Source organism: Chaetura pelagica, unplaced genomic scaffold (assembly GCF_000747805.2).
Source record: "Chaetura pelagica isolate M959 unplaced genomic scaffold, ChaPel_1.0 scaffold45, whole genome shotgun sequence".
NCBI classification, from domain to species: Eukaryota; Metazoa; Chordata; class Aves; order Apodiformes; family Apodidae; genus Chaetura; species Chaetura pelagica.
Window position 1 is genome coordinate 4,054 of NW_009953217.1, and position 11,997 is coordinate 16,050.

The 11,997-nt window shown below is 41.8% G+C and overlaps 2 protein-coding genes across 2 annotated transcripts in view; one reads left to right on the plus strand and one right to left on the minus strand.

Annotated features, from left to right (window-relative positions):
• SETD8 (SET domain containing (lysine methyltransferase) 8) overlaps nt 1–7,505 on the plus strand; it is an 11,063-nt gene extending 3,558 nt beyond the window's left edge. Inside the window, exons 4-9 of the mRNA XM_009997672.1 lie at nt 2,112–2,268; nt 3,810–4,026; nt 4,837–4,921; nt 5,285–5,344; nt 6,396–6,586; nt 7,295–7,505. Coding sequence (XP_009995974.1) covers nt 2,112–2,268; nt 3,810–4,026; nt 4,837–4,921; nt 5,285–5,344; nt 6,396–6,586; nt 7,295–7,505 — 921 coding nt within the window. The remainder of the gene's footprint in view (nt 1–2,111; nt 2,269–3,809; nt 4,027–4,836; nt 4,922–5,284; nt 5,345–6,395; nt 6,587–7,294) is intronic.
• A 3,923-nt stretch (nt 7,506–11,428) lies between these two features.
• RILPL2 (Rab interacting lysosomal protein-like 2) overlaps nt 11,429–11,997 on the minus strand; it is a gene marked incomplete at its 5' end in the record, with an annotated part of 4,444 nt that continues 3,875 nt past the window's right edge. Inside the window, 2 exons of the mRNA XM_009997673.1 lie at nt 11,429–11,453; nt 11,937–11,982. Coding sequence (XP_009995975.1) covers nt 11,429–11,453; nt 11,937–11,982 — 71 coding nt within the window. The remainder of the gene's footprint in view (nt 11,454–11,936; nt 11,983–11,997) is intronic.

Sequence of the window (11,997 nt, forward strand, 5' to 3'; positions counted from 1 at the left end):
GGGCGGGGCGGCGGGGGGGCTGCCCCGCGCGGCTTCGGGCGCCCGGCTTGTAGGGCTCCTCGGGTCATTCAAAAATCGGTTAACTTTAAGTGGAGAGTCGGACTTTCCGTGTGTCCCCGAGCCCTGCCGCAGCTGCCCTGCAAGCGCGGGGGGGTGGTGGGGCTGTCAGAAAGCAGCCAGGCCCCGGGCTCGGCCATCCTTCCCCGTCCTGGAGCTGTGTGACAGACAGCTGGACGGAGGTTAATCGACACTTTGCATTTAACCCCCCCAGTGGAATTAACTGGTTTATTGCATCTAGTCCCAGAGCTCCTCAGCAGCTCTTCGTGTGCTCTGCAGAGAAAACTCTCTGCTCTGCAGGGTCTCAAGCCTGGCACAGACAAAGACGTGGCAGCCGCCTCTCGGTAGCAGGCAGGGAATGAGGAGAGGAAGCTGTGCTGAAAAAATAATTGTTCGTTTCCTGTTAATGGTGTATTGAAAGCCAGAGGCTGTGTTGGCAGGTGGGCCGCTGCAGTTCACTGCTTCTGGCTTTCTCCGGAAATGCTCATATTTAAATTCTTCACTGTAGCAGGCAGGGAATGAGGAGAGGAAGCTGTGCTGAAAAAATAATTGTTCGTTTCCTGTTAATGGTGTATTGAAAGCCAGAGGCTGTGTTGGCAGGTGGGCCGCTGCAGTTCACTGCTTCTGGCTTTCTCCGGAAATGCTCATATTTAAATTCTTCACTAAATCTCGAAAACTTTGCAATGCAGGGTTCGCTGCTTGCAGTTGTTAAATTAGAGTGCTTTCCTAGCATTTCATCCTTAAAAAACCAGTTTTTTAAATAAGCAAGATTTGTCTCTTATAGGCCTTTCAGAAATATTGGGGGTCAGGGCGTGTCTGCCTGACTTGCTTTTTCTCAGGCTGTTCTACTGTAATCCTAATCTTTAGTAGTTAATTTGTGGATTAAGACTAGAAACATTAATTGGTCTGATTTTTGTGTATGAATTGTGTACACATTAAGTTTGCTGCTCATTGTTATGTTAATGATTAAAATTATGTATTCTATTGTGTGCTTTGTTTACTTAATGTTTGTGTGACTACATATATTGGAATATTTTAGTCAGCTATATTTGAGCTATTTTTTTAAACTAATGGGAACATTTGTGTGCTTTTCTAAAGAAATGAATGCATGTTTTTGTTGTTTTAACTGCCTTGCAATGTCTGAAAATTGCTTTCAGTTGAGTCGAACTATAGCCAAGACAAACTTGTTCTGGCCAAGTTGCATCTGAGATTTCACAGTTGAAATCTGTGTGCCCTACATATGCTGGAGTCAAACTGGGTGAGGTGGCTCAACTTGGCTAAATTTGATACTGCTTACTGTTGATGTTCTTTGAGCCCAAGCCAGCATGCAGCCCCCAGTCTCTGTGGGGTCTGACCATGCCAGAGGGTTTTACCAGCTTCCTGGCTGGGCATAAGTGCTTTGTGTAGATGCTTCTTTTTCCATGAACAACTCGGATGCTTTATTTTATGACCTACAGTGGGTAAAAAGACAGCATTGTTTATCTCCCAGACTTCACTGAGAGGTGTCACTCAAGATAGACTGTGCAAAACTGATTTGTTTTCTGTGTTGCTCAGTGGAGCGTGTAATTACTGCAGTAAGATTTGACATCTCATGAGAGTGTTTGGGTAAGCTTGTACCTCTCTGGCTATGAGAGGTATGTTCTAGACTTGGGCAATTTTTCCTGTGATGCTTGTCTTTTTTTGGCTTGCACTCTTGAGGCTGCTTTCCTCCTGAGGGAGGGGTTGCTTGGCCAGGTCTTTTTAGCATCCAAGTTCATACTGTGAAGCACAGGGTGGAAGCTGGAGTTAGTTAAGGCTACCCCATCCTTCCACATTTCATATGAAAGTCCTCTTGAACTGAGAATTTGCATTAGTGAAGTTCTCTGGATGGTTACCACTGTTATGTTTTCACTTAATAGAAACAGCAACAGCAGCAAGGGTGATGCATTAAAGCTGTGTAGTTTGCATTAGCACAGTCAGCTCTCAGCCCTGGTCTTCGCAGCGTGTTGTGGATACCAATCTGATGTACCTGGCATCTCTGTGATGTACTGATTTTCGTGTGGGTCTGTTTTTAGGAGAATGTGTTTATTGGTCAATCCAAACTCTACAGCTACCTGAATTCTAACAAAGCTCCTGGTGCTCGCCCCCCGCTTCAAGAAGAAAACTCTGTCATGTATCACGAGGTGAAATGTCAGGGCAAAACACTAAACAAAACCTACAGGAAAGGAAATGGTAAGATTGATCTTTGGATTGTTTGCCTCATTAAACATGCTTCCCCCACCCCCAATTTGAAAACTTTGTTACGGATTCAGGAAGGCCAGGCAGTTCCCTGGGTCTGTTGCTTTCCCAGACCTACAGGTCTGTATCAGCAAACTGGGACTCTGCACTGATGAAGGTGTCTTTATCCTTTTCAAAACTTGGGTCACAGGTTTACCAGGCAACTTCTTCTGGCTTTTTTGTCTGGCTAGGTTTGTATTGTCTTTCTGGATATAAAAAGCTAATGCTTGTGTTGTCAATATGCTGTAATCTCCCTGCAATTCTACTACCACTGTATTTCTTCAGCTCAGCATTTGGCAGTTTATCTAATTTTTGGTGTCTGTTTTATCACCTAAAACTGGTTCATTCTATAATTTGACTACTTTATACTAATGTGTATAAAGGCAATTCAAAGTCAAATCAGGTATGATGTGGAGCTCCTGGTAGCAGAAGAAACAGTTCTTAGATTTTGAGGATGAAATAAAGGCAGTGAGAAGGAGGAGCACAGATGATGGGTGATGAGTGGCAGGCTTTGTAGGTGCTTCATTTTAGTGACTAGAAATTTGAACGCTCTGTCACTTCATGGAGGGAGGGAAAGCTGGTTTGTGTTTAAAGATGCATTTAATAACCTTGGTAGTTTGTCAAAACATTTTGATGAAAACACTTTCAGCAAGCAGGTGTTTTAAGTGCCACTCAACACAGGGAGCATCAGTTTTCTGGAGACTTAGAGCCTTTAGCTCCTAATTTAGTGCTCCAATTTTGACTAGAAAGTGAAGATGGCTTTAGCTTGTCCCACTGCTGTGGCCTTGCAGCTGTGCTTCATTTCTCCAGTGAGACTGAAGCATCTGTCTCAGCAGATGTGACTGTTAAACCTAGTGATTTACTTTAAATAAAAACTTTATTCAGCTTTAAGCCATGCTCACCTACCTCTGAATCAGTTTGCTGAGAAGGGGGATTTAAATGTTCATTATTAGGCAGGATACACGCAACCAAGAAAATGTTGGTTCTTGTAGGGTTCTTGTGAGCACCAGCCCTTTAGCTCCTGTGGATTTTGTCCAAGTGGGGCTGGCCACTTGGTGCCAGTGGCTGCAGCTGCTGATCCTGCAGTGCAGGATCCAGAGAGGCTCCTCTCCCTCATTGACTCAGGATATTGATTAGCTCATGGTAACCTGACGCTTTAGTATGTAACTTTACAGTTGTCTCAAACACTGCAGTGAGGGTGCTACATGTTCAGTTTTGGAAAACTGGGTTGCAAACCTAACATGAAAAAGTACGTGTTTACCCTTTCCTTTCTCTGCTCACCCCTCCCTCTGTACCATGTGTACTGGAGCAAAGACCAGTCAAAAGTTGAGTAACAGCCTATCTGTATTCTAGCAGAAAGACATGGTATCATTCCCTTCCTCTTTCTCCAGTTTGACAGAACTAGAAACTTGGACTAGAACCATTGAAATTCACTTAAAACAGTCTGGTATAGATGATCCTAAGTTCAGAGCCTTACTTTATTTTCCTGTCACCAGAAAAAAAGAATGGTGGCAATATAATTGAAGGTGCTATGAAACCAGAAGACCAGAAAGACAAAGAAGGTGGGTGCAATACTTCAGCGCCTGCCTCTGATCAAAACCAAGAAACTGTAGAAACTCAGAAGACTACCCTGCCTTCAGACTGTGCTGATGAGGCCAATGCAAAACCAGCTCAGAAAAAGGTGGTTAAAGCAAAACGTGGACCACGGAGAAAGTAAGTGACTTCTGGAATTGTAAAAATTTTTCTTCAGTGTGTTCTCCTACACCAGGAGGCTTTGACCTGTATTTTTCCTTCAGGAATTGCAGCCAGACCTGTAATTAATATTACTCTTTTTTGATTGCCTTTGTTTTAAGCAAATGGTTATGTTGGGAGGAACAAATCTTAAAGGAGACTTATTTGTTTTTTCAAGAGTAACACGCTTGAAAATACAAAATGGCACTCAACTGATCTGCCTGGCAGAGGACTTCTGTTTTTCTTGAAAGCAAGCCTAGTGTATTTTGTCTCAAGTGAAGTACTTGCTGATCACCTATGGAAAAATAAATTAATGAGCTATTAAGACCTACTTTTCTGTGGACGAATGGGAATGTGTCTTGTCAGAAAGAGAATATTAGCTTAATTACAGTTGGAGGCTTCCTGGTGGAGCTGATGCTCTTTTTCTCATTACACTGGATTAAGGTGACCTAACATTAATGAATTCCTTGCCAAGCAGTTTTCATAACCTAAATTTTAGCATGCCTTCTGGCAAGGCACACAGGGGGCTTCAGACCTGTACTGTGACCTTCACTTGGTTTCCAGTGGCATCTCCTTCTTGTTGTTCAAGAATTAGAACTACAGTCTTGGAAATAGTGTGGGAAGAAAAGGGAATCTAGCTTTTGGCTTGAAGGGTACTGATAAGAGAGTGATTCATGCTGATCACCTTTCAATACATCAATTTGAAAAGAAAAATTTCTTAGATATCTCTGTGCTAGAGGTGTAACTTGACAGTCTGAAATATGTGTGTGGTCTGTTTTTCTTATTCCTTAGAACGCAAGGAAGAACACCCAATCGAAAAGTGACTGATTATTACCCAGTTAGAAGAAGTTCCAGGAAGAGCAAATCTGAATTGGAGGTAGGGCTTCCTGTGAAAATGGCCTCACTTACAACGTCGCCAGTTAATTGAACATTTCAGGAAGTGTGCAACTGTCTGTAAATGGTTTCCATTGGTCAAATGCCAATAGCATTGAGCTCTGGAAGTATTGTTGGAGACATTCTTAACATTTGGAAATACTGATCCAGTTTTTCTAGGACAGAATCTACCTGCTTACCTATTTTGGGCACAGAAATCTGTCTCTCTACCATTTAGTTTTGCTAGAAATATGGGATGGTTTGGAAAAATGAGTGTCACTGGCTAGTCATGTCCTTTTAGCTAAAGAATAAGCTACAAAAACTATCAACAATACCGTGGTTTTATTTATTATTCTTTCCTCTGCAGACTGAGGAGAGGAGGAAAATAGATGAGCTAATTACAAGTGGGAAAGAAGAAGGAATGAAGGTAACTGCAATGCCAACCTGAGTAGCCATGTGCTGTTTGTACAGTATCTTGCTGCTCATCTGTTCAAGCAGGAAGTAGCAGAACTCAGTCTCAGAACTGCTGCAGTTCTTCAATAGTAAGATGAAAGTGTAGAGAAACTGGAGCACACTGTGTTTGCTTTTGGATGGGCAGTATTTGGCTCTGAAGAATAAGTGTGCTGTGCAGTCCTTACTGAAAATGCACTTGCTCCCTTTAGTATCTCATTGGATTAGCTTCCAGAAATGGGGTCAGATAGAACATCTTAATTGTTGTATGTTCTAAAGATAACACCCACATATACTGGCTGTATGGTAACAAATTCTCTTAGCCTGTTTACATCCTGTCATTTTGGGTCTTTGTTATGGCACTTGGAATAATGGGTTGTACTGGTTTGCCTCCCAGTACTAGTACTTGCTGGTTATTTAGACCACATGCTTGCCATATGGGTTACTCTGATCACCCTTTTTAGAATTTAAAGCAGAAATGGCTCCTGGCAGGGCAGAAGAGCTGTGATTCTTCAAAAGCAGCAGCCTGCAGTAAACACTGTCACATCTACAACAGTGACAGTAGAACAACAGAGGAGTTCTCTTATTCCTGCTTCCCCCTATAAATAATAAGTTGTACTTGTGGGTGATAAATGTAATTTCTATGATGAATCCTCTAACTTTTTAACCTGCCTGTGCTAATGGTGATAGTGCACTTGAAATGGAAAAGCTTACTGCCTCAACTAATAGGTAATTTAACGGAAAAAAATAGGTAACTTCTCTGTGTAAGGTTTATTTAAAGTAATTCTTAGTTCTTTGATTAGAAGACCTTGTATCAAAATGCCTACTAACTCGGGGTGTGTCCCAAATTCATCTTACATTTCTTCCACAGCACCATGTGCTGTGCTTCTGCAGTTTTGTCCGCAATACACTCAGATACCCTGCTGCCACATTTTTCATGACAAATAATTCATTTCCTAGGAAACAGCATATCTGCAGTTGGTAAATACTTTCTAATTTCCCAGCTGCTTTTCTTTCCAACTCCACAGATCGATTACATCGATGGCAAAGGGAGAGGTGTAATCGCTACCAAACAGTTTAATCGAGGAGAATTTGTAGTTGAATATCATGGGGATCTCATAGAGATCACTGATGCTAAAAAGCGAGAAGCTGTGTATGCTCAAGATCCATCCACAGGCTGCTATATGTACTATTTTCAGTACCTCAGCAAAACTTACTGGTAAGCTTTTCTTCTTCATTTATCCCTCTGTTGGCTGTTTCATTTGCCTCAGACTCCAGTTGTCCCAAAGCAACGACTCAGACTACATTCTTTCTACCTTGGCTGATGTATCTAGAGTGTGGGTCACTTAACCTTGAAGCACCTTATATTCTAAGTGTCTGATGTGCAGTCTAGACACTATAATGCCAGTTGCCAGAACAGTTCTTTGTGGAGTGAGGGGCACTAGAGCTTTAGTATCCAGGTTTTTGGAAGCTGAGCATATGTAGTATTTAGGCATTCTCAGCCTTCCATGTGAGTAGGGACTCTTGCTGCCTCACTCAGTGGATACTATTTAACTTGGACACAGCTTTCTTGAGGGGAGGGTATTTAAGGAATCAACCCTTTCTGCTGGTGGTCTACATCTGGATTCTGCTATTCCTGATGAACTGTTGAGAGCTGCTTGGAAACTGGCAGCTCAAAAACATAGTCCAAATGTTTCAATTTTCTGGGTGTTAACTTAATCTCCCAGAATTGCTTCAGTTTACCTACATTGCCATATGATGTGCTGGCTATTTAATCATATTCATATTATGTAATATTCTATTTTTCCTTTGTATTTCAAGCCTTGTGTGGATTCCTCATTCTTTATCTGATTTGCACTTTGGTTTTGGGCAACAAATGTGACTGCATGATCTGCAGCAACCCTGCATTTTGTTTCTGTTCTTTCAGTGTTGATGCTACAAAAGAAACTAATCGTCTGGGAAGACTGATTAATCACAGCAAATGTGGCAATTGTCAAACAAAGCTTCATGACATCGATGGAGTGCCTCATCTCATCCTGATAGCTTCCAGAGACATTAAAGCAGGTGAAGAACTGTTGTATGACTATGGAGACAGAAGCAAAGCTTCCATTGAAGCTCATCCCTGGCTGAAACACTAATTCATCTTCTTTGGGGTTGTTTTGGTTTTGTTTTTTGGGGTTTTCTTTGGACTGAGTGCTCTACAAGGAGCCAGTGGATTATTGTTTCTTGTCCTCACTTCCCTCAGCTTTCTTAGTGGACTGCTTATGGTGTTCTGAGCTCCTTAAAAACAACAACCTTTTTGCTTTGCAGTATTTAAATACCTATTACAGTTTTTCAGGCAGGCTTGAATAATTGATCTTGGATTGCCAAAACTTACATCATGAAAGGGAACCTTCCCTAAAATTTGAATGCTTCTACACAGTGACCAGTGCCACTTGAGCATCCAGTCTAAGACTTGCACAGAAACTTAATCACTGGGGCTGTGCTTCTGCTTTTGCAATGAAATCAGTTGCTCCACTTTGGGGTGGTGAACTTGGCATTAGCTTTATGACAGCAGATGTGTTCTCTACTCTGACTTGTACATCTGATGGCTTGATTGCTTGTCAGACTGCTTCTTACAGTGCTGATGGGCTTCTCTGAGATGGATGTTACTATTGTTCTCAAATCATCTAGGGTAGGGATCCAGCTCTTCCAGTGTCATATCTCATGTTGGCAATGAACTTTATGTGCACTGGTGCTGAGGGAAATGGATGGTCAAATTGGCTGCTTTCTTCAGAGAAATGACTCCAAGCCAAATGAGGATGGATTTCGATAGACTGGGTTGATACTGATTAGAAATGTGAAGACAGAACTTCACAATGAGAATCAATGTTTGACATTACTTATTTTCTAAAATTTGAGATGGTACCTTTTTATAGTTGATGAATGGTCCTTGGAGGTATCTCCCAGAGGATTTTAAGGAAGATAAAGCTCTCTCCAAAAAACCTTTTTATTACCTTCCTATGCTAAATAGCCACATAAGAAGCTATTTATTTACTGTGAATGCTTGAAGTAGAGCATAGTGGTTCCAAAAATAGGAGTCCTCTTCATATGCAGCTTCAAACTGTAGTGATGGAGTTCATGCAGTGAAGAAAGTAGATTCCTTATTGCCTGGTCCTGTAGGTCTGTCCAGCATGGTCTGGTCCCACTGTCTTAAATGGGAGTTGAGTGCTTAGCATCTTGTAGATGTTTGTAATGTTACTATTGGAGAACCACACCAGTGATATAGGCAGGCAATACAATGCAGGTCCTTTATGTTAAAGATGAATTCTTACCAGTTGGAATTTTTGCCAAGGCAGGCTTGGCATGTGTGTAGATGAAAATGGCTGTGAGCCATCAGCCACACTTGCTGCTGGAAGATGTCAGCAAGGGATCCATGGCTCTGTTAATGTCTCCTGTTCCTTGTGTCTTGAAGGCTGCTGCTGTTCCAGCTAATGCCCTCTAGGACAATCTTACGTGCTTGCCTATGTGATAGGTCAGGTAGCAACAACATCCTGGTTGTATGCTCCAGCAGCAAGAGAGGTGGCTTAGTGATGTATTTTTTAAATTAAAAACTTGAAGACAATGTCTCTGTAAAATAAAGAATATATTTATTATTGATGAAGTGGCTGCTATAGTACCTGTCTCCATTGCAGATTGTTAGCATTTTGAAGGAAAGCTGTGAAAATCCTTAGCTGTAAATGCTTTATATTTACCAATTAACACAAGGCAAGCTCATCAGAGACAGCCTGTGTATATTCACCATTTCTGAAGAATTAACTGGAGTCCTGTTACCTTACAGGTACTGAGTTACAGGTAAGCTTTCTTGGCTGACTTATTTGAGTTGGCACTGAATTATTTTTCGTCTCAGTAGCAGAGACTACAGCAGTGTACAGTATCTGCTTTTACTAGAGCACTTCCCTTAAGTCACAATTGGAATAAAATGCTTCTTTTTGTGTTTTTTGTTTGTTTGTTTTTTTAATTTAAACATTTGCTTGGTCTCTGTCAGGTTAAATAGCTTAAAACCTCTGTTCTTAGCATCACTTTTGTAAAAAAGGAAGGGGGAATATCTCTTCCTACTTAACAAGAAAATTGTCTTCTCTGAAATGCTTCACTAGTAATCAAGTAGCACTGCATTGGAAGATGGTAATAAAGCTGATGTTGCACTGACTATGTATCCTTTACTTTTCTAGGAACTGTTACATAAAATATATCTATATCTCAAAAAACTTATCACAGCAACATGCCATTTGGATTTTTATCCCTGTGCCTTACAGGAAGATTTCATTTTTCTAATGTGTAAAGCACTTGGCAGGGAAAGATGCCCTTGGTGTGGGAGCTGAACTGCTTTAGTCAGGCTCATGGGGCTTTCCAGAGGTGGTGAGTTGCTCCAACAGGACTGTCACCTGTTCTGGCCATAGCCAAGGAATTGGTGCCTCTTTTGAGACAGAAGCTGTGCAGCTCACTTGGCACCAGAGTCTGATAAAGACTTAGAGTGATTTGTGTGTTTTGGGGTATCATTCTCCTTCTCCCTCGTTTTTAAAGGAGATTGAAAAATATATCTCTGGATAAACCACAGAAGAGGATGGAGTTCACAGCACATCTGAACATCTCACTTCAGCTGGGCAGTCTGTCCTGGCTGTTGCTGATGCATGATTGTTGTTTTTTCCTTTCCTTTTTTTCCCCCCTCTCAACACAAAGCCTCTGCTAAGGAAATGCAGTGACTTCCTTCCCTGCTACCATGCTCTACAACATACATTGTGGGGACATGCCCAAGGCTTAATATTTTGAAAGTGACAAAATGCCCTTAGCAGTTCTGTGCCCTGCCTAAACCAGCCTGCCTAGGCCAGATGTCTTTGATGTTGCCTTGCTAACAAATTCTCTCTGAAAGGAGGCTGCAGTTCTGCCTGCTGCTAAGCCACATTCACTCTGCATCTCAGCAGATGTGTGAAGTGTGCTATATTTTTCATGTTGCTAGGGTATGAGAGGAAGTCAAAAGATTTCAGAGCCTGCTTTCACTTCTGAAGAGAGTAAAATCATAGTTTGACAGCTGCCACTGCTCCTTTTATGTCTGTTCAGCTTCTTTCTCTCTGGAAATCCTATTTCTTTAAATATGGAACCTAATTGGTATCTTTCAGGCTTCTTTTTGTACTCCTCTGTTTGCCCTATATGCTTCCACTAGTCATAACTCTCATTACTTGGGCTAATACTCAGCTAGTGACAGTTGACTGAAAGAACAGAGCTTACAAAAAATACAACTGTCTACCACAGGAGACCTTTAGCTGTCAGAAATGAAATGTTTGGTGCATCTGTTCCAGTTTTAACATGTCTGCATCTCTGAAAAGACATCAGTCCTTCACGTGGGCCAAGCAAGATGCAGCAGCTCTTCTCCCCCTGTTGTGCTTTTCTCCAATCTTTTATCTCAACCCCAAACAGCCACTCCTGTGTGTGCAGGGCAGGGCTTCTTTTGTCACAGCCCAACTGCATCTTCCTTTGGTGGGGTGTAACAGGCTCCTGCTGCCTGTGTATCGCCCATCTAGTGCAAAGAAAGACACAATAAACAGCAACACTGGGCTTTTCTTCAAGCAGTTCTGTGTTGGTGTAAGAGAATTACTTTCTGCATAAGGGCAGTGAGGACTGCAGTCTGAATGGGTTCTTCCTTCCCAGGTCTCCTCTCTATGAATGCACTTGAGAATGGCATGTAGCTCTTACAAATGTCTTCATCTGGGCTGAGAATTTTGATAGGTGGACAGGATAAACAAGTGGTGGTACAAATCATCACAGGCTCTTTCAATAAGAATAAAACCCATCTTTGTATAAACATTCTCTATGTGTGGGTAATGTCTGGTCAGACTCTGAGAAATACAAAAAGTATGTCTTCAAATTTCTAAAAAAACAAAGTAAAATCTATTCTGAAAGAATATATAAACACAATTCTCATGAGTTAAGAGTGGTGCTTTTTCTTCCAGTCGACTCCTCTTGTGCCTTGAGAGTTCTCATCAGTGCTTTTTCTGAACAAAAGTGGTTAAGTTCTCCAGGATGCTCACTTTCCATGTTTAAAAGAGAACCTAAAAAAAATAAAAAGACAACAAAAAGGAAACAATAACGTACAGCTGGAAAAGAAGGAATGTTCAGTGGGATGTCCCTGTCAATGTGTTCTGCTATTTTGGGGAATGTTAGAGACACAGTCTGAGCTTGTGGGTACTGCATACAGCTGCTTCATACAATGTAAACAAAGCTCCAGGGACAGCCAGCATGTTCCCACAGTAGAGACTTCATGTGCTACCAGGGGAGGCAAGTTCTGCTCCAAAATGCTTGTTTTTACTAGGAAAAAAGTGATGCCCTGCTTGCCTGGGTGGAGGCTGCCTTCCCATGGAGTGCTTTTTTTGCAGGGAAGAATTTCTCTATCATGCTTTAATTTTACAGAGAGAGAAGACAACAATATCCAGCCAACTAGGCCAAAGTTCAGAATTCATCCCTGGATTCACTACATCTGAAGAATGCTGTATTCTACCACATTCTGCCCCAAAACCTGATGCAGACAAACTTACAGCCGTTTGATGATTGTCTTCTCTTCGCTGTCCTTGCTGCTGCCACGGCTGCTGCTGCTGG